This window comes from Monodon monoceros, unplaced genomic scaffold, assembly GCF_005190385.1.
Source record: "Monodon monoceros isolate NGI ecotype Baffin Bay Population unplaced genomic scaffold, NGI_Narwhal_1 Super_Scaffold_14, whole genome shotgun sequence".
In the NCBI taxonomy this organism is placed as follows: Eukaryota; Metazoa; Chordata; class Mammalia; order Artiodactyla; family Monodontidae; genus Monodon; species Monodon monoceros.
Window position 1 is genome coordinate 36,622,519 of NW_021703770.1, and position 27,271 is coordinate 36,649,789.

Below are 27,271 nucleotides of genomic sequence, written 5' to 3' on the forward strand. Positions count from 1 at the left end.
ACCGGTGGGTTTCCCAGGTAACAACCCTCATGGGTGCTCTAATGAAGCTGTGAGACAACAAGGGACAGTATGTTTGAGAGTTCTTCGTGCCTAGGAAAGCAATATCAGAGGAAAAAGCACAAGAGAAAGACACAAGTAATGACTTAGTAGGGTTAGCATGGCTTGAGTCCTGAATCAACAAAATCCCCCAGATTTAAATGCTATCCATCCAGCTAAAGTATGCCCAGGCATAATGGAGTATCTTTGAGGTCGAAAGAAATGGGAGTCAGGAAATCTGGAGTCACATTCCAGATGTGTCCTATCAGGCATTTGTTGTGTCTCCTGGGTCAGCTCACTCAGATTCAGTTTCCTCATCTGAAAGTCAGGGAATTGGTACTAAATTGCTAAGATCCTTACCTGTCTGTCTCTGCCTGTCTAAGACTATTCTAAGAGGTAGGATACCCTCTATTGATTTAATAAAAAATAAAACCTATTCATGGATGGCAACAAGTTTCCTATAAATTTTCCAGTGCAAATTAGCTCTTTAATGAATGGTAGTAGAATAACATGGCAATTTTAGTGCCAGGGAGGATCAGCTCAGAAGTCAAGGAACTCTCGTTTCCACCCTCTCAGACTCATTCTCAACCATGGATGGGCCTCACAGATACAATGATTTCCCAGGGAAAAAGCTGCCTGAGAGAAAGGAGTTGCAAAGCCTAATGTCAGGGCTTCCGGAGGCCTGCTTTCCCCCAGTGAAATGCACCCCCTCTAAGTGTTCAAGGTCTGCTGAGTCCTGCACAACATGCCCAAATCACGGACGAGCAGTTTCAGAAGAGGTGGAGAGAGAATTCCGTGCCTGGAGGAGCCAGCTCGTGGGGTTTTAGGAAGAGGGTAGGATTTATGTCTATAATACCCTCATTCTGCCTCTTCACATATTGAAACCCAATAAAGTATTTGTATGATTGGCATTTTTTAAAAAGCCTGTGGTTAATTCAGTCAAGGCTTATGTCTGGATTATGCGGTAGGGTTCTGAAATATGTTAATGCTTCGTTAATCACATATTCACTTTTCCAGAGCTGAAATTCACCACATGTTGTCCATGGATCTCAGGCCAAATCAGAAGGATTCTTTACGTGTTAACTGCTTCCCTTTCATCAAGGTGCTGTGCATGTAAGGGGTTGTGCTGGGCGTCACCACCGAAGAGTATCAGCCACTGCCTGAGTGTTAGCTCACTTTCAAGTCACCCAGGAAGAACAATGGTGATTTCAACATATCCTCATTTTTATTTTTTTAATCTAAAAAAAAACTTTTATTAATTTTTATTGGAGTATAGTTGCTTTACAATGTTGTGTTAGTTTCTTGCTGTACAGCAGAGCGAATCAGTCATACGTATACACATATGCACTCTTTTTTAGATTTCCTTCCCATTTAGGTTACCACAGAGCACCGAGTAGAGTTCCCTGTGCTATACAGTCTGTTCTCATTAGTTATCTATTTTATATATAGTAGTGTATATATGTCAGTCCCAATCTCTCAATTCATCCCATCCCCCTTTTCCCCCTTGGTAGCCGTAAGTTTGTTCTCTACATCTGTGACTCTATTTCTGCCTTGCAAATAAGTTCATCTCTACCATTTTTCTAGATTCCACATATAAGTGATATTATATGATATTTGTTTTTCTCTTTCTGACTTACTTCACTCTGTATGACAGTCTCTAGGCCCATCCACGTCTCTGCGAATGTCACTATATCGTTGCTTTTTATGGCTAATATTCCACTGTATATATGTACTACATCTTCTTTATCCACTCCTCTGTCGATGGACATTTAGGTGCTTCCATGTCCTGGCTATTGTAAATAGTGCTGCAATAAACATCGGGGTGCACGCATCCTTTTGAATTATGGTTTTCTCTGGATATATGCCCAGTAGTGGGATTGCTGGGTTCCTCTTCATTTTTAGAAATAATTTCCACTCCATCTAGTTTGCTCAGCATTATTTAGCACTATTCTTTAGTATAAAAAGGAGCAAGGTAGCAAGGATGTGTCAGGGATAAGTTAGTCAACCTAAAGTATCAAGACCAACATTTATGTCATTCAGCATACTTATCATTTAAAATAAAGTTGAATGATTTTAGAAAAGCTTGTCAGAGTTTAGGAGAGCTGAACTCCTTCACTAGCCAATGAAAGAATGGGTCTTAGCTGGTACTGAATCTCCATCATACACTTCTTTTCCCTCTTTCTTCATTCTAATTTTCTGCTCATTTATAAATAGTACTATTTTATTTAACCATAACTGCCTCCTATTTAACCCCCCCCAAACGTCCCCCTGCATGGTCTCTTTTCTTCCGTCTTCTTCACCTCTGGTCACTTACCTCAGCATTTACCTAGATCATAACCTTTATCTTATAGGGAACAGGAGAGGGGACCTGACAGCATGGAAACACCATTTTGAGATCGGTGTTTTAAAAGATAACTGAACTGCATTGCAAAAATGCAGAAGCAGAAAGAGAACAGAAGAAAAGAAAGTCAGGAGGGAAATAGCAAGGGTCTGAATTAGAACAGTAATGACAGTAAAGACAAGACAGGGACAGATTTTTTTTTTTTTTTTTAATAGGCTGAAAGTAGACTGAACAGGAAATGGTTCCTGACTGTAGGACAGTAACAAAGAGGAGAGAATGAAAAACAACTTGACGTTTCTGAACTGTGCTGATAGGTAAATATGGTTCCTTTAACAGAGACAAGAAACCAAGGCGAGGTGTTAGGTGTGAGGGAGTTGATGGACTCGAGTTTAGCCATACAGAGCTGCATTCATGGGTGATGTCCAATGTGCCTATGGACAACCAATGTTCCAAATGGGCAGGAAAACTTCTGGATTTAAAGAGAATAGAGATTAAGAAAATCTTCTACTTGTTTTCTTCCTTTATTCTTCTCTTCATTTTACTGAATTAAAATATGCATTGAGAAGCTACTGCATGCCAAGTTCTTGGATAGGGAAAAAAAGAAAAGAAAGTAAATAGAATGCTCAGGGCATCTGCAAGTTCTGGTGGGAGATGACAGCATAACAATGGCATAAAGTGGTGGGATGAGGGGAGGGTTCCCAGGGGAGGCTTTATCAGGGATGGACGGTGCTTACTAAGGTTCATTAACTCACCTCGCACCTGGAGGGGAGAACACATGCTTTCCACTTCCCTTTCTGGTCTAGACATGCCCTGTGGTTCCAGGCAGGCTGTAAGGCAGATTCCCCCCCAAACACAGACACATGGACTTCACTTCACTGCACTCACCCACATTCCTTCTGGGCAAATGATGCTGCAACTTCTTTGTGGGAGACCTTTTGTTAATCTTCTATCTTTTACATGTAGGCAACAAGGTATTTATAACTAACTCTTGGAATGCTGTGCAACGTTATGATAGAGGTAAAAGTTTAATCCTGATTCCTGGGACAGCTCTGAAATTGTCCATCACTCTCCCGGAGGAGGCGCTGCCCCCATGGAATACAGAGGCTGAAGCATCTTGACAGAGATGAGGGTCCTTAAGATTCAGGCCAGCCCCACAGTTCCACCCCTAGGCACCTACCCAAGGAGGAATGAAAACATACGGCCATAGGGAGACTTACACAAGACTTATACAAGAATGTTCACAGACACTTTCCTCATAACAGTCAAAAACTAAAAACCACCCAAATGTCCATGATCAGCGGTGAATGGATAAACACACTGTGAAATGTGTCTTGGGCTGCAGCAGCTGCAGGGTTGAGGTGATGCTGTGAAATATTACCCAGCAGTATAAAGGCGTGGACAGCAGATACAACAACACGGATGAACCTCAAAAGCATTATGCTGAGTGAAAGAAGCCAGCCCGGAAGACCCCGCTTACGTGATTCCCCCTATATGAAACTCTCGAGAAGAAAAAGCTATAGTTCCTTAAAGCGGATCAGTGGTGCCCAGGGCACAGGGGAGTAGACTGCACAAGGGAACATTTGGGGTGATGAAAATACTCTCTGCTATGAATGTGCTTACACTACTGGATTACAGTTTTCAACACTCATCGAATTGTACACTTAAATTTGGTAAGTTTATTTTATGTAAATTATACCTCAATAAAACTGATTGGAAAAACAGTCACGCAGGGCTGAGGAGGAGAGGCCCGAGCACGCTCAGCTGGAAGATGCCGGCGGTTCCCGGGAAGCTCTGAGCCAGCACTGCCTCAACCCTCCAGCTGCTGCAGCCCGAGAACGCCTCCGTTTTATAATGCTTTGACCTCAGAGCCCGACAGCCACTGGCCATTTCAGATTAAGGTTCCAATAACTCACTCTCACCTTGCCACCCACCCTTAGGCCAGAATCATCCTGTTCATCCAGACAACTGATAATATATAATCCTAACCTCCTCCCACCCTGGACTAGGGATTACTCAGTACCTGAAACGTGGACTCTTGGCTCTTCTGTTGTTCTCGGTTTCCTAAAGAGACAAGGGGCTGGGCTTATTTGTTTTCTCAACATTTAAAACTACAGTTTCGGGCTTCCCTGGTGGCGCAGTGGTTGAGAGTCCGTCTGCCGATGCCTGGGACATCCCGGTCCGGGAAGATCCCACATGCCGCGGAGCGGCTGGGCCCGTGAGCCATGGCCGCTGAGCCTGCGCGTCCGGAGCCTGTGCTCCGCAGCAGGAGAGGCCACAACAGTGAGAGGCCCGTGTACCGCAGAAAAAAAAAAACAAAAAAAAAAACTACAGTTTCTCTACACTGTCTGACTCTCCATGGTCCTACTGAGATCTTGCTTTTCCGTTATTCCTGTGGCCGTAACCCCAGGGTTGACGCATGCCCAGGTCCAGGGAGCAGGTCATTTAGGAAGGGAGAAAAGGGTCCCAAAACGTAAAACGCATCTTTACCGCAGCGCAACCCTTTAAGTGTGAGAGAGGCCCTGAGTCAGGACACGCGCAGAAGGACTGTTTCTCCATTACTATGTGCCTGTTCCTTCATCCCACTGACGTTCTTAAACAAAATACAAGTCTGAACTGCCCAAACAGCTATATTTTTAAGTGCTATTTTCAGAATTTCAATAACTACTAATAAAGAAGGTTTGTACCAGAAACCTGATGAAAACCATCTTTTGTACACTTGATGTCATAGGAAGTAAACTGACATGACATTCAATGAGTGCATGTGATGTGACAAACACTATAGCAGGAGGCTATCCGAGATACATTATCTAGTCTAGTCCTCATAGTAATCCTGTTCCTTACATACACCATCCCTGCCTTTGTAGATAAATTCTCTAAGACTTAGAGAATAAGTAACTTGCTGAAGTCATTTAAGCTCCGGCTAGTATACAGTTTGAATACGCATCTAAGACTATTTGAAGTTTCCAAAAAAAAAACCCCAAAAACCCTCTAAAGGTTTCACAGAAACTGTGGTCTATAGCTTGGATTAATATTCACAAGGTCCTGGGTTTGAGTCCTTTCTCAGCCATTTACTAGCTGTATGGACCTTAGGCAAGTGAGTTTCCTTTAGGTTAATTTCCTCACTCGCAAAATGAAGAAAATAGACTTAGTTCACAGAGCTTTGAAAGGATGGAGGAAGGTAAGTCACACAATAAGCACGCTGTCAACTACTGGTATGATCTCAAATGCCAAGTGGCTCCAAATGGAAGAAATACAACACATATGGACAAATACTGCCCTCAACTATTCGGAGTTGAATTTCTACACAGTGGATCATATTATGCCCTTCAGTTAGTCCTGCCCTTCTTCGGTCAAAGTAGTAAACTCTTGAAGGAAAAACAAAAAAATGTCTGCCGTTAAGGAGTCTATGAAGACCCTCTCTGCAGACTCATTCTCTCTTTCCTAAACTGTCTCTTAAAAACTAAAACTTGACCACAGCACCTTATTCCCAGACAGCCCATCCCTTGCCTTCACTCACCTGCTCCGGATACTTGCTACCGATGATCTCTGCTACGGTGTTGAAGGAATCAGCATCTGGGTAGTTCTTTGCCCCCATCTTCAGCTGAATGACAATTCTGCTCCCACGAGAAGCCATTCTTGACATCATCTCTGCATCTTCCACCGTAATACAAGCTGTTGGGATCTTTGGCACACCATCCTGGTATTCCTGAATACCTGTGTGAGGGCTTGAGAAAAGAAGCCACCAGGTTACCTTGAAAGTGGAAATGGACCAAAAAAGTATTTTTTAAAAGACTTTCACTGATCTCTGTTTTCATGTGAGGAAGGGAAAGGGTGGGCAATATTGGTTTACTTGCTTTTGATGTGAATGTAATTTTTCTTTTTGATAAAAATAACTTAGAAACTTCAATTTAATAAAAATTTCATTGAAAACATTACATGAAGTTTATTACTTCATTACATGACGTCTAGGCTGCAGACTAGAAGGCCCACACGTCTGGAAGAAAACTGGTACAACCAGCACTCTGGTCACTGACTGGCTCGAGAGCTACTCTCTTCCCACCCAAACACAGAGGTCTGCATATGTGGCCCTGCATAGGGGTAGAACACTGTGTACGAAAACCATAGAACAACATCTGGGGAAATGTTTGGATTCCCAGGAAGAAAAGTGCCAGATAAACCCTGGTCTGTGATTTCACTGCCACAAGAAAAAGAAAACTATTATGATTTTGGCGTGAAGGGGGAAATATCACCCCAAATGGTCAAGTTTTTTCTGCTAATTTCCAGATGCTTCTCACATCACTGGAAACACTTGTAACTGAAGTTGATATTAATCTAAATTGGAGTTGATATTGATTCAACCTCTCCCCATGCTGAGTTTATCAAATTCACTTTCTAGAACTGTTCTTTCAAACTGTCCCCTTTTACCTCTGAGGTAAAACTCCAAACCACACCACCACAACTCGCTCAGGACCACAGCTTCTGAGCGCTCACCATATCCCATCAGTCTGTTCCTGTCTTCTGTGGAAGCACAAGCTAACAGCCTCCCTTTCCAAATTAAGTTTTCTTTTTGTACTTCCATACTCGTTTCAGGTTGTCTCATATTCAGAGAAAAGCCTTTTTCCTCCTTTGAGCCATAACACATTTCTCTCCTGTACAAGTGACTCCAATCTGCACGTGCATAAACACGATGATCCAGTCTTATCACTGATTTCTCGGTGTGACTGTTATTGCTGTGACCGTGTATCAGGTGACTATTTACTGACTTAGAGAAACTGCATGACAAAGTGATTAAGAATACAGGTTCTGGAGCAAGACTGTCTGGGTTCAAATCTGGGCTGTGCTACTTATTGCTAATTGGCCTTGGGCAAGTTACACGTCTTTGCTTCAGTGGCTTCAGCTATGATTGGCGATGATAATTATAATAACTATTTCATAGTTATTTTGCAAATTTAGTTAACTTATACAAATAACTCACTTACCCTGGAACATAGTAAGCCCTTAATAAATGTTAAATATTTATTATACTAACTTATCTATTACATTAACCCTGCAGAGAGCGACTGTGTAATCTCAAGTCCTTAGACTTAGACCATCTAAATACATCCTTTATGGACATTTCTTAACTGCTGACTGAAAATTATATTCTTCATTAGAGAGAGGCAAATGACTTATAAATTCAAAACTTATAAAGCAGAAACCCTGAATCTGAATCCCTGTTCTGGAATATGCCTAATCCACTCTATCTTCCAGTTTAGGTCACATCCTGGCTTTACCATTCTCCACCTGCCTGACACCAAGCAACTTAGATTACCTCTCTGTTTCTGAGTTTCCACATCTGAAAAGTAGAGAATAATATTAGTATTGACCTCATAAGATTGCTATGAGGAATATAAGAGATAGTATATGTAAAGGATTTTAAAGTGCTTGGCATATAGGAATTACTTAGCAAACATTAGTTGTTATTATTATTTCTTCAGTGTTAATTTTCCCCACTGAGTTGGTAGAGTGGTTAATGACCAAAAGTATTTTGAAACACGTAGAAAGACAATCTAAATATTTATTATTCATATTACCTTACGTGATGTCTAGGATTCAACAAACTCTCCTTGTTCTCAGGCTCTCTGACTCAAAAGGAGGTCAGTGTAACACCTCTTAATAGGCTCTTTTAAAAAATGTTTCTAAAGAAATTGGTACTAATACGTTACAGGTAAGACTTCTTAATTTGGGGACAGTGAATTGGGCAAACACCACTGGCTCCACTGAGGAAAATGGCATTTTCCAACTGTGGTTCTGAATTCAAGATATAAAAAGCTTCTAACTTGTTTCTACAATTAAGCGTGTTCTCCAGTGGTTGAGAATTCAGCATTGTTCAGTAGAAGCAGGCAGAGTGAACACTCAACAGTTCTATTTAGAGTCCTGTGTTTTTACTGTCAATTGTCCTACAGGAGGTGATCACCATAAACATCACCTTCCTGGCCCCACTTACAAGCCCCACTTGCATTTAACAATAGCAAATGGTAAACTACAAAGGAAGTCATAAAAAATCAAACCAAGAACATTTAAAGATTAATACCAATTCCTCACAAAGTCTTTGAAAAAATACAAGAGGAGGGAGCACTTTCCAACTCATTCTACAAGGCCACTGTTAATAAGAACAAAACTAGACATAGACCCTACAAGAAAAAAAACTATAGACCAATATCTCTTATGAATATAAATGCAAAAAACAAAATCAACAAAATACAAATTGATACTGCAACATATGAAAAGAATTTTACACCATCACCAAGTGGTATTTACTCCAGTAATGCAAGGTTGATTTAACATCAAAAAATCAATCAATGCAGTGTATTATAATAATATAATAAAGGACAAAAACCACGTGATCATCTCGATAGATGCTGACAGTCTTCGACAAAATCTAACGCTCCTTCATGATAAAAACACTCAACAAACTTTGAATGGAAGGGAACTTCCTCAACCTAATAAAAGGTATCTATGAAAAACCCACAGCTAACGTCATACATAGTGGTAGAAGACTGAATGTTTTTCCCCTGAGATCAGAAACAAGGCTAGGATGTCTGCTCTGCCCACTTCTATTCAATGTTGTACTGGAGGTTCTAGCCAGGAAAATCAGACAAGAAAAAGAAATAAAAGAAATCAAGGTTGGAAACAAAGAAGTAAAACTATCTCTGTCCACAAATGGTCACGTATATAGAAAGTCCTAAGGAATCCACATGCCCACACAAAAAAAACTATTAGAACTAATTAACAAGCTCAGCAAAGTTGCAGGATACAATATCAATATACAAAAATCAATTGCACGGTAGTAATAAACAATACAGTGTAGTAGCAGTACAGTAGCAATGAACAATCTGAAAGTTAAGTAAACAACTGCATTTCCATTAGCAACAAAAAGAATAAAACACTACAAATAAATTTAACAAAAGAAGTGCAAGATTCGTACAATGAAAACTGCAAAATGTTGTTTAAATAAATTAAAGAAGATCCTAATATATTGAAAAGTGCCCCATGCTTATGGATTAGAAGACTTTACATTCTTAAGATGGTAATACTCCCCAAATTGATTTACAGATTCCGTGCAATTCTTCTCAAAATTCCACCTGCCTCTTTTGAAGAAATTTACAAGATGATTCTAAAATTCATATGGAAAAGCAAGGGACTTAAAATAATCAACACAAGTTGAAAAAGTAGAACAAAATTGGTGGACTCACACTGCTAAATTTAAAAACATACTACAAATCAATAGTAATTTAAAAAAGTGGTACTGGTATAAGGATAGACACATAGATCAATAAAATAGAATTGAGAATACAGAAATAAAGTTTATAAGATTGGTCAATTCATTTTCAACGAGGGGGCCAAGATAATTCAATGGGGATAAAACAGTGTTTCCACAAATGATGCTGGGGCCAACCAGATACCCACATGAAAAAGAGTGAAGTTGCACCCCTACATCACACACAAAAACATCCAAAATGAATCACAGACCTAAATGTAAACTGGCACACATATGTTTATAGCACTACTCAGAATAGTCCAAAGCTGGAAACAACCCTAATGTCCATCAATTGATGAGTAGATAAACAAATTTGGTATATCTATACAATGGAATAGTATTCAGCAATAAAAAAAATAATGTTCTGAAACATGCTACAACATGAACGAACCTTGAAAACCTTGAACCTTCTTTCACTTCTTTCCTAAGTGAAAGAAGCCAATCACACAAGACCACATATTGTAAAATTCCACTTATAAGTAATGTTCAGAATAGGCAAATTCACAGAGGTAGAAAGTAAATTTTAGGTTGCCTTGCACTGTTGGAAGGGACAGGGAAATGGGAAGTGAATGCTAACTGTTAGGGATTTCTTTTCAGGATGATGAAAATGTTCTAAACTAAAATTAGACAGTGATGGTATTTGCACAACTCTTTGAATATACTAAAAAACACCAAACTGTGTGTTTTGTTAAAATGGTAAATTGTATGGTTTGTGAATCTACCCCAATAAAACTTCTATTAGAAGTTTAAAGAATCAAAATAAAAATCTTAAGGTTCCAGATTTCTCTTTAAGAGGAAAATCCTGGTATCTTTTTCATTCAAAAATCATGCTTCTATGGCTCTGGTTTATGACATGTATGAAAACAAAGCCTGCTGGTCTCTGTGCTTGTAAGAGAGTATACCCAAAATATAAAATGAACATGGAAACTGTAAGTCTTAATAAGCTTTTCAAATTTTACTATATTTCTTGTGTATGTTTTGTAAAGTGATATACCGAAGTCAGCTGAATATTGTCTTTTATCTACATAAAATAAGTGCAAGGTTTAAACAAATACGTTTTGACATTTCCCACCTGATTACGACACATCAGTCAAACTCCCTTAATGCTAGTCACTTTTCACTAGCTCTTTATAAAAGATACCAGGCACTTTGTTTCTGAGCACTTCAAAATTTGCAAAGCTCAAATCAACCATTGGAACTGGGTGTCAGCTTGTGATGTTAAATATCCAACATGAGGAAAATTATGTATCCTTACTGAGGAATATGTAGGTTTTCATAGGGGCATAGAATACATTGATTGAAGTAAAAATTATTCACAACACAGTGAAGTCTTGGAATGTTTCCTAAAGAAAGGGTCTAGAGGTGGGAATGATTTATGAGGACTGCGAGCTTTTGAAGCTATAGTCTCTTGTTTCTATGACAGGTTTTTTTTAACTTCCTTATTAGGATGGTTAAAAGAGCACCTATTCTGTTTATCGGGAAGGCTTGTTTGCTTTAAAAATCAAAGCAAAATTCAATCAAACCTCATAAGATTGCTATGAGGAATATAAGAGATAGTATATGTAAAGGATTTTAAAGTGCTTGGCATATAGGAATTACTTAGCAAACATTAGTTGTTATTATTAGTTGTTATTATTATTTCTTCAGTGTTAATTTTCTTCAGTGTTTGATTGAAAATAACTCTCTTGGAAAAATTACAATTGACTTTATTAAATTTTTTTAGATCTACAACTTTAAGAGTAAATTCATCTCAGACTTTTATACCGTCATTAACAACAATAAGACTAAATTGATCTCAGGCGTTTATACTGTCATTAAGAATACAAAAGCAAAAGGATTCATTTACACCATAATTTCACAAAAAAGGAAACCCTGAAATATTTCCAACTCCCACAGGTTAAAAATAAAAAACGAAAACAAAAATAGCCTGACCAAGAGAGAGGGGCAGGACTAAATTTCATTCCTAATTTCTATAATTCAGTTGAAATGGCAGAAGAGAGAGAAGAAAAAGTCAAATTCTTGAACTCTATTCCATATTGATGACAGACCCCACATGAGCAAAACTCAACCAACGTGTTTAATATCATATTCATGGGCAGATCTCAGTAAGGAGACTATTACAGGCACAGCATCAGAGAGATGTACCTTCTTGCAAAACAGAGGAACCCAGCCAGCTCCACAAGACTGTGAGACAGAAGGAAGATGGTCAAAATGCTTAGAGGAATAAAACCACGTGATTTTTTAACATCCACAGCATATAGGAAGGGCTTTCAGGTAATTTCTCTAAGACACAAAAATGTAAAGACCTGCCTGTAAAATAAATAGAAAAGAGAATTCAATATACCTAAAAAAAATTTTATACTTAATATTTTTGTTACCTAGAAAGTACTGCATAAATACTAGTTTCATTATTATTAGATATTTTGTAACCTAAAGTAATCATCAAAAATATATTTGTTCCCTTTTTTCCTTTCTGATCTTGTTCTTCTGTATAAGTTAACAATTTTCTGCTAATGTACAGTTATTTCATCACCTTAATTTGTTTTTTTCTTATATGCTACTCGAATCTTTACAATTTCTAAAAGGAATTATGTATTAAGTAAGATGAAAATCTACCTTGGAATAACAAAAATGTTACAATAGATAATTTCTTTAATAAAAATGATAATAATGATAAAGATATGGAGGAACATAAAAATCACTGATAAATGAAGATGGTAACTTTAACCAACAAAATGCTCTATCCATTTTACTAACTAAATATTGTTTTGAGTTTAAGCCTCAATGGGAAACATTTCTGATTAACTGGACTGGAAAGTATTTAAAGATCATCTGACCCAAGATCTCTGTCTTCTCAGTCACAAATATCCTAAGTTTCTATTATTAACTCTGCTAAACTATGCTAATCTCTCATTACCCTCAGAGCCCAACATCCTCTTATTAGAACAGAACTGAAGATATAACTAATAGCACATGGTACAGACTGAATGTTTGTGTCCCTCCAAAAGTTATATGTTGGAATTCTAACCCCATATGGTGATGGTTTTAGGAGGTGGGGTCTTTGGCAAGTGACTAGGTCATGAGGACATAGCCTACCTGCGTGGTATTAGTACCCTTATAAAAGTGGCCCCAGAAAGATCCCTCACTCCTTCCACCACATGAGGTTACAGTGAAAAAATAGTTGTCTAGGAAGTGGGTGCTCGCCAGACACTGAGTGTGCCGGCACCATGATCTTGGGACTTCCCAGCCTACAAAACTGTAAGAAATAACCGTTGGTGGTTCATAAGACCCCAGTCCATAGTATTTTTGTTATAAAAGCCTAAACAAACTAGACAGCATATTTTGTCAGAAGGGAAACAAGATAAAGCCATTTGAATTATTTAATATCCATTCTTTTTTTTTTTTGATGTGGACCATTTTTAAAGTCTTTATTGAATTTCTTACAATATTGCTTCTAATATTTTATGTTTTGGGGTTTTTTTGTCTGCAAGGCATGTGGGATCTTAGCTCCTCAACCAGTGGTCGAACCCACACCTCCTGCATTGGAAGGTGAAGTCTTAACCACTGGACCACCAGGGAAGTCCCTAATTTGTATCCTTGATTAAAACTCTGGGGGAAAAAAAGGAATGGTTGATTTCTTTCTCGACATGAAGAAAATATTTTTAAAACAAAGCATCAGATAATCATACAAAGGTCAGATCACGATGGCAGAGTAGGAGGATGTGGAGCTCACCTCCCCCCACAAACACATCAAAAATACATCTACACGTGGAACAATTATCATGGAAAACTACCTGGAAACTGGCAGAAGAACTCCTGTACAACCAAAGCTGCAAGGAAGATTTCCACATGACTGGGTAAGGATGGAAAAAAGGCATAGGGTTGGGACCTCCACCACTGGGAGGGATCTGAAAGAAAAAGAAGGTCTTCACAGGCAGACCCTCGCGCTGGGGACTGAGTAGGCTGAGCGACAGACTGGGTGTCCCAGTCTTGGGGTCCTACATGGAGAAGACAAGCCCTCTTGGCTGCTGGGAGAACCGCAGGAACTGGAGAAGGGCTGGAGAAGCCTAGACTCTGCTCATAAAGAGTGTGCAGGTGCTGGCTTGCCAACAAACAGAGTGGAGAGAGCTCTGCATGGTGGCTGCCACCTCACCACTCTTCTGAATCCAAGTGGGGTGAACACCCCGGCCCTGCCCACTCCACACCACATCTTGGCACTGGATCTGAGGTGGACAGGCCCTGGGAGAAGACTCAATCTAGAGATGCAGAGGAGGCTAGGGGGTGTGGGGTATGGTCCAGGTGGGGCAGCTGCAACCAGTGCTGGCACTAACTCAGTCTGCACTAATGAAGCAGCCCACTTCAATTTCAGCCACAGTGCCCCAACTCCCAACCCCCACCTAGTGAATGCTCCAGCCCCACCCACTCCACACCACAGCCTTGCCCTAGATCACACAATGCTAGATGACATTGTACTAGATGACTACAACAGGGGAAGGGACACAACTTGGGTTGCGACTGAGTGGACCTGCAGACACACAGGCAATACCATCATATCTCTGTGAGTGCACAAGCCTCACCTACTTTGGGGCAAAACACACACTCAAAGGGAACAGAGTCTGCTTGAGCCCAACCCTCAGGACTTCTGCTCCAGCAACTGGGGAGCAGACCCCACCCCAACAGGCCAGCGATAGCTATGGAGCAGAGAGAAAGTTCCACCTCACATGCTGCATAGGCTTTCAATCCTCCAACACCAACTACACTCCCTACCAAGGTGATGGTGGCCAGCACACCCCGAGGAAAGACATGGCTGGTATCTACATCAGAACCAGCCCTCACACCAAAGACATTGGATAAACACAGTCTACATAGGGACACTCCCACATAAAAACACCCCTTCAAGACCACAATAGGTAACTATTCCTCCTAAATTCACAGAGACAGAGAAAGTTGAGTAAAATGAAAAGGCAGAGGAACTACTCCCAATTAAAAGAGCAAGAGAAAACACCTGAAAAACTAAATAATGAGACAGAGATCATCAGTCTACCAGACGCTGAATTCAAAAAGGAGGTAATAAAAGTGCTAAATGAATTAAGAAAGATTATTAATATAAATGCAGATCATTGTAACAAGGAACTAGAAACTATAAAGATGACCCAATCAAAAATAGATAATTCAATTTCTGAGATTAGAAAGCAATCTAGAAGCAATGAATAGCTGAGTAAATGACACAGAAGAACAGAGGAACAAATAAGTGATCTGGAAAACAGAATAAGGGAAATTGCCCAATTAGAAGAGCAGACAGAAAAACAAATGGAAAAAAAAGGCAACATACAAGATCTCTGGGATAATATGCCAACTTACACATAATAGGGGTTCCAGAAGGAGAAGAGAGAGAGAAGGGGATCAAAAATGTATTTGAAAAAATTATGGCTGGAAACTTCCTGAACCTAAAGAAAGAACCAGATATCCAGGTACAGGAAGAACAGAAAGTCCCAAACAAGATGAACCAAGACAGACCCACACCAAGGCATATCATAATTAAAATAGCAAAAGTTAAAGAGAATTCTAAAGGCAGCAAGAGAAAAACAAAGTGTCACTTACAAGGGAACCCCCATAAAGGCTATCAGCTGATTTCTCTGCAGAAACTTGGTGGGCCAGAAGTGTGTGGCATGATATATTCAAAGTCCTGAAAGGGAAAAATCTGCAACCTAGGATATTCTATCCAGCAAGATTATCATTTAGAAGAGAAGAAGAGATAAAGAATTTATCAGACAAGAAAATCTAAAAGAATTCAGCAATACTTAACCTACCCTAAAAGAAATGTTGAAAGATCTTATCTAAATGGAAAAGAAGCAAGAATCCATAGGAAAGGAAAAATCCTAACTGGAAAGGCAAATACAGACTAAGGGTTGAAGATCACTTAAGTAAGCCAGATTTTTTTTTAAGTTGTAAAAGTGACTATAACTACAATAAACAGTAAAAGGGATAAGCATGAAGATACAAAATAGGACATCCAAAACACAAAATGTGGCGGAGGGGAGTAAAAAATGTAGATCTTTTAGAATGTGTCTGAACTTAAATGATGATCACTTTAAAGCAACTATATATAGTTATAAGTCAACATACATGAACCCCATGGTGACAACAAATCCAAACCCACCAAAAAACCAAAAAGAAAGGAACTGAAGCATACTACAAAAAAAAAAATCATCAAACCACAATAGGAAAAACAAAAAGAAGAAATGAACAAAGAAAGACTCCAAAAACAACTGGAAAACAAGGAATAAAGTAGTACATACCTATCAATAATCACATCAAATGTCAATGGACTAAATGTTCTGATCAAAAGACATAGAGTGACTTAGTGGATTAAAAAAAAAAAGCAAGAACCTTCAATATGCTGCCTACAAGAGACTCACTTCAGGGCAAAAGACACATGCAGACTGAAAGTGAGAGGATGGGAAAAGACATGTCATGCAAATGGAAATGACAAAAAAGAGGGGGTAGCAATATTCGTATCAGACAAAATAGACTTTAAAACCAAGGCCATAAGAAAGACTAGAAAAGCATTATATAATGATAAAGGGATCAGTACAAGAAGATATTATACTTGTTAACATACATACATCCAATACAGCAGCACCTAAATATATAAAGCAAATACTAAGAGACATAAAGGGAGAAATTGACAATAATACAATAATAGTAGGACTTTAACACCCTACTGACATCAATGGACAGATCATCCAGACAGAAAATCAATAAGGTAAGAGAGGTCCTAAATGACACAATAGACTAGTTGGACTTAATTGATATCTACAGGACATTACACCCCCCAAAAAACAGAAGACACATTCTCTCAAAGCATGCATGGAACATTCTCCAGGATAGACCATACACTGAGTCACAAAACAAGCCTCCACAAATGTAAAAGGATAGAAATAATATCAAGCATCCTTTCCGACCACAACAGTAAGAAACTAAAAATCAACTACAGAAAGAAAAATGAGAAAAGAACAAACATGTGGAAGCTAAACAATATGCTACTAAGAAACCAGTAGTCCGATGATAAAATCAAAGAAGAAATCAAAAAAAAATCTCAAGACAAACGAAAATGAAAACACAACTTTACAAAATCGATGGGATGCAGCAAAAGCAGTTCTAAAAGGGAAGTTCATGGCAATACAGGCCTTCCTCAAGAAAAAAGAAAAATCTCAAATAAACAACCTAACCTACCATCTAAGATAATTACCAAAAAGAGAGCAAATGAACCCTAAAGTCAGCAGAAGAAAGGAAATAATAAAGATCAGAGAGGAAATAAATAAAACAGAGATCAGAAAAACAATAGAAAGAAATCAATGAAACCAACAGCTGCTTATATTTTTTAAAGATAAAGAAAATTGACAAACTTTTACCCAGGCTAAGCAAGAAGAAAAGAGGGAGGGCACTGCTAATTATTAGAGAAATGCAAATCAAAACCACAATAAGGTATCACCTCACACCAACAGAATAGCTATCATTAAAAAGTTTACAAATAACAAATGTTGGAGAGGATGTGGAGAAAAGGGAATACACTGTTGGTGGGAATGTAAATTGGTGCAGCCACTATGGAAAACAGTATGGAGGTTCCTTAAAAAACTAAAAATAGAACTACCATATGATCCAGAAACTCCACTCCTGGGTATATGCCCAGAAAAAACAAAAGCACTAATTTGAAAAGATACATGCACCTCAATGTTCACAGCAGCAGTATTTACAACAGCTAACACATGGAAGCAACCCAAATGCCCACCAACAGACAACTGGCTTAAGAAGATGTGGGGTGTGTGTGTGTGTGTGTGTGTGTGTGTGTGTGTGTGTGTATATATATATATATATATATATATATATATACACACACACAATGATACATAAACAATGGAATATTACCCAGCCATAAAAAAGAATGAAATATTGCCATTTGCACCAACGCAGATGGACCTAGAGAACATTATACCTAGTGAAATAAGTCAGAGAAAGACAAACACTGTATGATATCACTCACATGTGGAATGTAAAAAGTAATACAAATGAATCTATATACAACACAGAAACAGACTCACAGACATAGAAAACAAACTTATGACTACCAAAGTGGAGGGAAGGAGAGACAAATTAGAGGTATGGGATTAACAGATACAAACTACTATATACAAAATAGATAAGCAGCAAGGATTTACTGTATAGCATAGGGAATTATACCCAGTATCTTGTAATAACATAGTAGAACATAATCTGGAAAAAAAAACTGAATCACTATGCTGTACACCTGAAATTAACACAATACTGTAAGTCAACTATACTTCAATCAAAAAATTAAAAATTTAAAAATTAAAAATAAAGCATCAAAGCATGCATGGAACATTCTCCAGGATAGACCATACACTGAGTCACAAAACAAGCCTCCACAAATGTAAAAGGATAGAAATAATACCAAGCATTATTGGTATTATTCCTTATTGGTATTATTGGTATTATTCTAGTGTTTCCTTCAGTACTTAGCTTAGAATCAGCTAAGTACTGAAGGAAACACTAGAGCCATGTTCTCAAGGTGTTTTCTGCAGAATACTAGGTCTAAGAAACCTTGTAAGGGGCAAAAGATTCCCTGTTGAGATAGTCATGAAACACTGAGCGTTATTTCCCTGTTTTGAGGAGTCAAGAAGCACATTAGGCTATTGATAGGCTCTGAGAAGTAACATACCTAAGAAAAATGTTTGACTAACTAAGCATTCCCAAACTTAATTGACTATAGAACCTTTTTTTTGTAACACTTTTATCATTGCATAGTCTTATCTAAGAAATACATTGATTCACTCTCCTTAAAGGAGGACCAAGAAAATGCCTGGGCATTTTCCTTCAATGATCAATTCAAATAGCCCTTTCTCTGTGAAGACTTTTGAATACCACTAAGGCAGAGTTGGAGACTCACTCCCCTGTGTACCCCTGCTTCCCCCTCTATACTTCTGTCTATAATCCTAATGATATTGTTATATTCATGTGTTTAAACACCACCTATTACATATGAGCTCCTCAAGAGTCTCGACCATGTCTAATTATCCTTTGTACAGCAAGAACATGTAGCTTCTACCATATTTTAAGTATTTATAGTTCCTACCATATTTTTAAGTGTTCAACAAATACATATATTCTGTATATATATTTGTTGAACATACACACACACACACACACACACACACACACACACACATATATATATATATATCTCCTATTGGTTCTCTTTTTCTAAAGAATCCTGACTAAAAGTTAAATTTACTTTTATTTGCAGCCAAATATATTCCCAACATTTGCAACAACCAAAGTAGAAAAAATCAGTATATTGCATATTTAAAAATTATAAATATTAGGGCTTCCCTGGTGGCACAGTGGTTGAGAGTACGCCTGCCGATGCAGGGGACATGGGTTTGTGCCCCAGTCCGGGAAGATCCCACATGCCACGGAGCAGCTGGGCCCATGAGCCATGGCCGCTGAGCCTGCGTGTCCGGAGCCCGTGCTCCGCAACGGGAGAGGCCACAACAGTGAGAAGCCCGCATACCGCAATAAATAAATAAATAAAATAAAATAAAATAAAAATTATAAATATTAAAACTTTCCTTTTAAAAACATACAGCTCCATATCAAGTAAATAAATCCAAATTACTGAAAGAAGGCATTATAGAAGATTCTTGGAAGATGGCAGAGTAAACCTGCCCTTCAAAAACTGCTCAAGGGAGTCCTGCAGGGGGAAATGAAAGGACACTAGACAGTAACCTGAAGCTATATAAAGAAATAAAGATCACACTAAAGATTAATAAATAGGCAATTATTAGAGCTATTTTTATTGTAATAATGGATTGTAGCTCCACTTTCAGTTTTTTGTAAGATTTAAGAGACTAATGCATTTAAAATAATTTTTAGTTTATGTATTGGGGCACATAATATACGAACACATAATTTTGTAACATCAACAACCAAAAAGGTTGGGGAAGGAGCTATAAAGGAACAGAGTTTTTATATGTCACTGAAGTTAAGTTAATCTAAATTCAAATTAGTGTTATAACTTTAGAATGTTAAATGTAATCCCCATGGTAACCACAAAGAAAATAGCTCTAGAATATAAACAAAAGGAAATGAGAAAGAAATGTAAACATTCCACTACAAAATAATAAACTAAACATAAAAGAAGATAGTAATGCAGGAAATGAGGGACAAAAAAGCTAAAAGGTATAAAGAAAGCAAATAGCAAAATGACAGAAGTCCCTACTTATCAATAATTACTATAAATGTAAATGGATTAAACTCTCTAATCAAAAGACAAAGATTGGCAAAATTGATTTTTTAAGTGATTCAACCATCTCCTATCTACAAGAGACTTACTTTGAAGCCAAAGACACAAACATATTGAAAGTGAAAGAATGGAGAAAGATATTCCTTGCAAATAGTAAGCAAAGGAGAACAGAGATGGCTATACTAACATCACACAAAATAGGCTTTGAATCAAAAAGAGTTTATAAGAGAAAAAGAAGGACATTATTTATTAATAAAAGGGTCGATACAGGAAGAAGATATGGCAATTATAGACATGTATGCACCTAATGACAGACTATCAATATATATGAAACAAACACTGACAGAATTAGAATTGAAGGTAGAAACAGACAGTTCTAAAATAATAGACTTCAATACTCAACTCTCAATAATGGACAACAAGCAGACTGAAGATAAGTAAGGAAATAGAGGACTTAATGCAGTAATGAAACTAAATCTAACAGACATATACAGACCACTCTACACAACAACAGCATACACATTCTTCTCAAGTCCACATGAAATGTTTTCCAGGGTAGACCAAATGTTAGGCCAAAAACTAAGTCTCAATAGCTTTAAAAAGATACATGTGCAAAGTATGTTCCACATACCACAGCAAAATAAAGTTAGAAATAAATATCAGAAGGAAAACTTGAAAATTCACAAATTTGTGGAAAGTAAATGACACACTCTTAACCAACCATTGGATCAAAGAAAAAAATCACAAGGGAAATTATAAAATATTTACAGAGGAGAGAAAACAAAAATACAACATACCAAAGCTTATGGGACACAGCAAAAGCAGTGCTAAGGGGAAAAATTATAGCTATAAATGCTTACATTAAAAAACAAGAAAGATCTCAAAAAGCAACCTAACTTTACAACTTAAGGAACTAGAAAGTAAAAAACAAACTAAACCCAAAGCTAGCAGAAGGAAGAAAATAAAGTTTAGACCAGAGATAAATGAAACAGAGAACAGAAAAACAACAGAGAAAATCAATGAAACCAAAAGTTGATTCTTTAAAAAGATCAACAAAATTAACAAACCTTTAGTTATCTGGACTAAGAAATAAAGAGAGAAGAATCAAATTTCTAAAATCATAAATGAAAGTGAGGACATTACTATCAATTGCACAAAAATAAAAAGGATTATAAGAGAGTACTATGAACAATTATATGTTACCAAATTGGATAACCTAGATGAAATAGACTAATTTCTAGAAACACAAAACCTACCAAGACTGAATCATGAAGAAATAGAAAATCTGAATACATCTGTAACTAATAAGAAAACTAAATCAGTAATCAAAAAAATTTCCCAACTGATGGCTTCAATGGTGGATTCTACCAAACATTTGAAGAACTAACACTAACCCTTCTCAAACTATTTCCAAAAAAATTTAAGAGGAGGGACTACTTCCTAGCTCATTCCATGAAGCCAGCATTACCCTGATACCAAAGCCAGGTAAAGACACTACAAGGAAAGAAAGCTACCGACAAATATCCCTTGATAACTTTGAGGCAAAAATCCTCAACAAAATACTAGCAAACAGAATTCAGCAGCATATTAAAAGGATTATACACGATGACCAAGTGGGATTTATTTCTAGAATGTAAGGATGGTTCCACATACAAATTTGATCAGTGTAATACACCACATAAAAGCCCACGTGATCACCTTATTTGATGAAGAAAAAAACATAACAAATGTCAAGACTCTCATGATAAAAACACTCAACAAACTAGTAACAGAAGGAAACTACTTCAACATAACTAAAGCCATATACGAAAAACCCACAGCAAACATCATACTCAATGGTGAAAGACTGAAAGTTTTTTCACTAAGATCATGAACGAGGCAAAAGGACACTTGCAATTTCTGTTTAACATAGTACTGGAAGTTCTTGGCAGAGCAACCAGGCAAGAAAATAAATAAATAAATAAAAGGCATCTAAATTAGAAAGATAGAAGTAAAATTATATCTGTTCACAGATCATATTATATGTAGAAAACCCTAAAGATTCCACACAAAAAAAACTATTGGAAATGAATTCAGCAAAGTAGCAGGATACAAAACCAACACACAAAAATCAATTGCATCTCTAGACATAAACAATGAACAAGCTGAAAAAAACAATTCCATTTACAATAACATCAAAAAGAATAGAATACTTGGGAATTAACTTAACCAAAGAGTTGAAGACTTGTACAATAAAAACTACAAAACAGGGCTTCCCTGGTGGCGCAGTGGTTGAGAGTCTGCCTGCCGATGCAGGGGACACGGGTTCGTGCCCTGATCCGGGAAGATCCCACATGCCGCGGAGCGGCTGGGCCCGTGAGCCATGGCCACTGAGCCTGCGGGTCCGGAGCCTGTTGCTCCGCAACGGGAGAGGCCACAATAGTGAGAGGCCTGCATACCACCAAAAAAAAAAAACACACACACACAAAAAAAGTAAGGAAATTCTGACATATGCCACAACGTGGATGAATATTGAGGGCATTATGCTAAGTGAAGTAAGGCAGTCAAAAAAGACAAATATTGTATAATTCCACTTACATGAGGTACTGAGAACAGTCAAAATCATAGAGGCAGAAAGTAGAATGGTGGTTTCCAGGTGCTGGAGGAAGGGGACACTGGGGAGTTATTCTTTCATGGGTATAGAGTTTGAGATTTACAAGGTAAAAAGAGTTATGGAGATGGGTGATTTGATGGTTGTACAACATCATGAATGTATTTAATACCACTAAATTGTACACTTAAAATGGTTAGGTGTGGTTAATGGCTAATATTTAAAGCCATTACATACATAAATTATTAATAAAATAAAATCCAATATTGTGTAAATGGTGAGGGAAAGTATATATATATCCCATGCTGATGGTACTGTAAATTAGTTTGATATTTCTATAGTGTGATATCCCAGTATGTAGCAAGAACTATAAAAATTCTTACTTTTTTTCAGTTATTCTGCTTTGGAGAATAAACTCCATGGCAATACCATAAAATAAAAAAATAATAATTTATACTAGGATGTTCCCTGCCTCTGTGTATAAATGTGAAAATCTAGAAACAGTCCAGCAGAGGAACTTCAGGAGAGGCAGCAGGAAAATGAAAGGGTAGCACGGCAAGTAAATGGTCAAAAGCTATACATGGAAACATGTAGATAAAAATAATGTTAAGTAAAACTATGTGCATGATAAAGATTGATGTATATTGAGTCAAGAGTCACTTGATTCATTGAGAAATTAGTCATCCTATTAGACTGAAATCATGTGAACTGCAGCATTACCAATAAACAGAATTAAATCCTTAAAAGTCTGTGCCACAGTCTGTAAAATAACGGGGAAGCAAAGCCTGAAGCTATCACAGTAGCAATTTGAATACCTGAAATTCCAGGTCACAGGCATTTGAGCACCTGTGGCAAATTAATAGAAAAATATCTGTTGAAATTTTCCTTTCTTCCACCATCAATTACATGAAATCCTTGCAGCTGAATCCTGCTGCAGTGCCAGTCTATCGTCGTGCCATCTAGGCAGAACTTCAAAGCTAATATTTTCTTGATGTCAATCACATTTGCGTTCAAGGGCTCTTCCTGTGCATCTGGTAGTGTTTCAACTGTTTATTCACATTTGTGTACATCTTCTCAGCCTCTGAGTCAATAGGTACACGTTTTTAGTCTTCTAATCTTTAGAAAAGTCATATATGAGATCTCCACGCCACAATGATGTAGAGGAGCACAGAATGAATTCTGAAAAGGCTGCTGGCACAGATAGGAAATCAGCACTCTGTCACTTCAAAGGAGGAAAATAATGTCTACAAACAGCATCTATGCATCATTATCAGTAAGTTTGCTTAGATAATACATTTTGATGAAATAAAAATGGATGCTCTGCCCTTGGATTTAAAGATTTCCTCCCCTTGGCCCTTTTTAAAGCTTTACTTTGGTATCAGCTTTTTTCCCCTTATTTTAGGCACCATGAAAAGACATTCACTCAAATAGGTAGTGGAGCTTCGAACCCTACAGTATTAAGGAAAGGTGATCTTCTTGTTCCATGGATCCCTAAAACATAAACCCTTCTATCAAAAATGACAAAATACCATGAAGAGAAGTTAAACCCTCTAACAGAGCAGTCCATGGAATGTTCCAAAGAATTTAATGATAATAATAGCTAGCACTTACTGAGAACTTGCTATGGGGCTGGCAGTGTGCTGAGTGTTTTACATGCATTAATTCATTTACCAGTCACTGCAACCCTATGAAGTAAGGACTTGTCCCCACTTTACAGATGAGGAAGTTGAAGCACAGAGAGGCAAAGCCCACAGTCTCACAGCTAGAAGCTGACAAAACTAGAACTGAACCCTGGCAGTCCACACTCTTAAACTATATAGAATCTGTATTATTTTGCCACACATCACACTAGTAACAATGATGATGAAAGGCTGAAATTTTTTAAAATTTATCATTTTAATGATTACTGTTAACAGCAATAACTACTATCTATTGAATATGAAGATACATATTGAGCTAAGCAATTTCATACACTACCCTTATTTAATCTGCATCTCAATTCTGAGATAGGTGCCCATATACTCATTTCTGAAGTGAACTGACAAACACAGAGTTCGTGAATAGCTCAAGTGCTCTGGGTAAGAAATAGTGAACTTTGAGACCAAGATAGGCTAAGTTATACTATGAAAACAAACAGCCCCTAAGATTCTATTCATTAAAATGATAATTTTTTTTTAATTTCAGCCTTTTAGAAAGATATAATTGACATAGGAAATCATAAGATATTTAAATATTACATCAAGATATTTGACATATGTATACATTGTGAAAGGATTCCTCCCTTGAGTTAATTAAAATATCCATCACCTCACATATTTACCCTTTTTTTTTTTTTTTTTGGTGAGAACATTTAAATTCTGCTCTCTTAGCAAATTTCAAATATATAATACCGTTGACCCTTGAACAACATGGGTTTGAATGTTCAGGTCCACTTATATCATGGATTAGTTTTCAATAAATATGTACTACAGTACTACACAATCAGGAGCTGGTTGAATCCTCAGATGGGGAATCACATACATAGAGGGCCAACTGTAAAGTTATACGCAGATTTTCAACTGCATAGAGTCAGTGCCCCTAACCCTAGAGTTCTTCAAGGGTCAACTGTACAGTGTTATCAGTTACAGTCACCACGCTTTACATTAGATCCTCAGACCTTACTCATCTCACAGCTGAAGGTTTGAAACCTTTTACCAACCTCTTCCTACTCCCCTTCATCCCCACACACATGGGCCCTCACAATCACTTTTCTACTCTCTGTTTCTATCAGTTAGACCCTTTATTAGACTCCATATATAAGTGATGCATGCAGTATTTGTCTTTCTTTGTCTACCTTATTTCACTTAGCATAGTGCCCTCAAGATCCATTCGTGTTGTCACAAATGGCATGACCTCCCTCTTTCTTATGGCCAAATAAGATCCCATTGTGTGTGTGTTTGTGTATACACATATATATATACACACAAACACATATACACATATACATAACAACATCTTTATCCGTTTATCTGTTAACAGACACATATATTGTTTATATATTTTGTCTATTGTGAATACTATTGCAATGAACATGTGGTTTCGGATATCTCTTTGATATCGTGTTTTTATTTCCTCTGGATGTATACCTAGAAGTGGAATTGCTGGATCATAGGTAGTTTTAGTTTTAGTTTTATGAGGAACCTCCATACTGCTTTTCATAGTGGCTGCACCAATTTACATTCCCACCAACAGTGAATAAGGGTTCCTTTTCTCCATATACTTGCCAACACTCATCTCTTTTCTGTTTGATGATAGGTATTCTAACAATACCTCATTGTGGTTTTGGTTTGCATTTCCCTGTTGGCCGTATGTGTGTCTTCTTTAGAAAGAAATCTATTCAGTTCCTCTGCCCATTTTTAATCAAATTATTTGTTTTTTGGAAATTAACCCTTTAACAGATACACAATTTACAAATATTTTCTCCGATTCAGTAACTGCCTTTTCATTTGTTGATGGTATCCTTTACTGTGCAGAAGATTTTTAGTTTGATGTAGTCCAACTTGTTTATTTTTGCTTTTGTTGCTTTTGGTATCAAATCCAAAAAATCACTGGTAAGACCAATGTCAGGAGCTTACCGCTTATATTTTCTACTAAGAATTTTATGGATTCAGGTCTTACGTTCAAGCCTTTAATCCATTTCAGTTGATTTCTGTGTATGTGGTATAAGACAGGGACCCAGTTTCATTCTTTTGCATGTGGCTGTCCAGTTTTCCTAACATTATTTATTGAAAAAAACCTACCCTTTCCCCATCATATATTCTTGGCACCATTGTGGTAAATTAATTGACCTTACATGCATGGGTTGATTTCTGGGCTCTCTATTCTGTTCCAGTGAGCAATGTGTTTGTTTTCATACCAATACTGTACTCTTTTGATTACTATAGCTTTGTAATGTAGTTTGAAATCAAGCCATGTAATGCCTCAGGCTTTGTTCCTCTTTCTCAGGATTGCTTTGGCTATTAAAGGTCTTTAGTGGTTACATACAAATTTTAGGAATTTTTTTCTATTTATGTGAAAAATGCCATTGAAATTTTGAGGGACTGCATTGAATCTGTAGATTGCTTTGCAAAGAATGAGCATTTTAACAATACTAATTCTTCTAATCCATGAGTAAAGAATATCTTTTCATTTGTGTCTTCTTCAATTTCTTTCATCAATGTCTTATAGTTTTCTGAGAACAGGTATTTACCTACTTGGTTATATTTATTCCTAGGTATTCTGTCCTTTTTTATGCAATTGTAAATGGGATTGTTTTCTTTTTCTGATAGTTCCTTACAGTTCCTTATTAGTGTGTACAGATGCAACTGATTTTTGTATATTTATCTCTTATTACAGTCTTTGGCTTATTGTCTGATATCAGTCTATATTGTCTGACATCAGTATTGCTACCTCTGCTTTCTTTCGGTTTACATTTACATGAGGTATATTTTTCTATCTCTTCACTTTCACTCTATTAAAGCTAAAGTGACTCTCTTTTAGGCAGAATATAGTTGGGTCTTGTTCTTTTTGTTTTGTTTTGTTTTTTATCCATTCAGCCACTGTATGTATTTTAATTGGAAAGTTTAGTTTACATTTAAAGTAATTATTTATAGGTATACTTATTGCCGTTTTGTGAATTGTTTTCCGGCTATTTTGTAATTC

At 37.3% G+C, this 27,271-nt stretch overlaps 1 protein-coding gene across 2 annotated transcripts in view; it reads right to left on the reverse strand.

The window, feature by feature from the left end:
• CPQ (carboxypeptidase Q) overlaps window positions 1-27,271 on the reverse strand; it is a 479,409-nt gene that overhangs the window by 260,543 nt on the left and 191,595 nt on the right. For both annotated transcript variants that reach the window (XR_003793513.1, XM_029222597.1), the window contains exon 5: window positions 5,895-6,102. Coding sequence is in view for 1 of the 2 variants with exons in the window: in XM_029222597.1 (XP_029078430.1) it covers window positions 5,895-6,102 (208 nt within the window). In the remaining variant the exon portion in view is untranslated. The remainder of the gene's footprint in view (window positions 1-5,894; window positions 6,103-27,271) is intronic.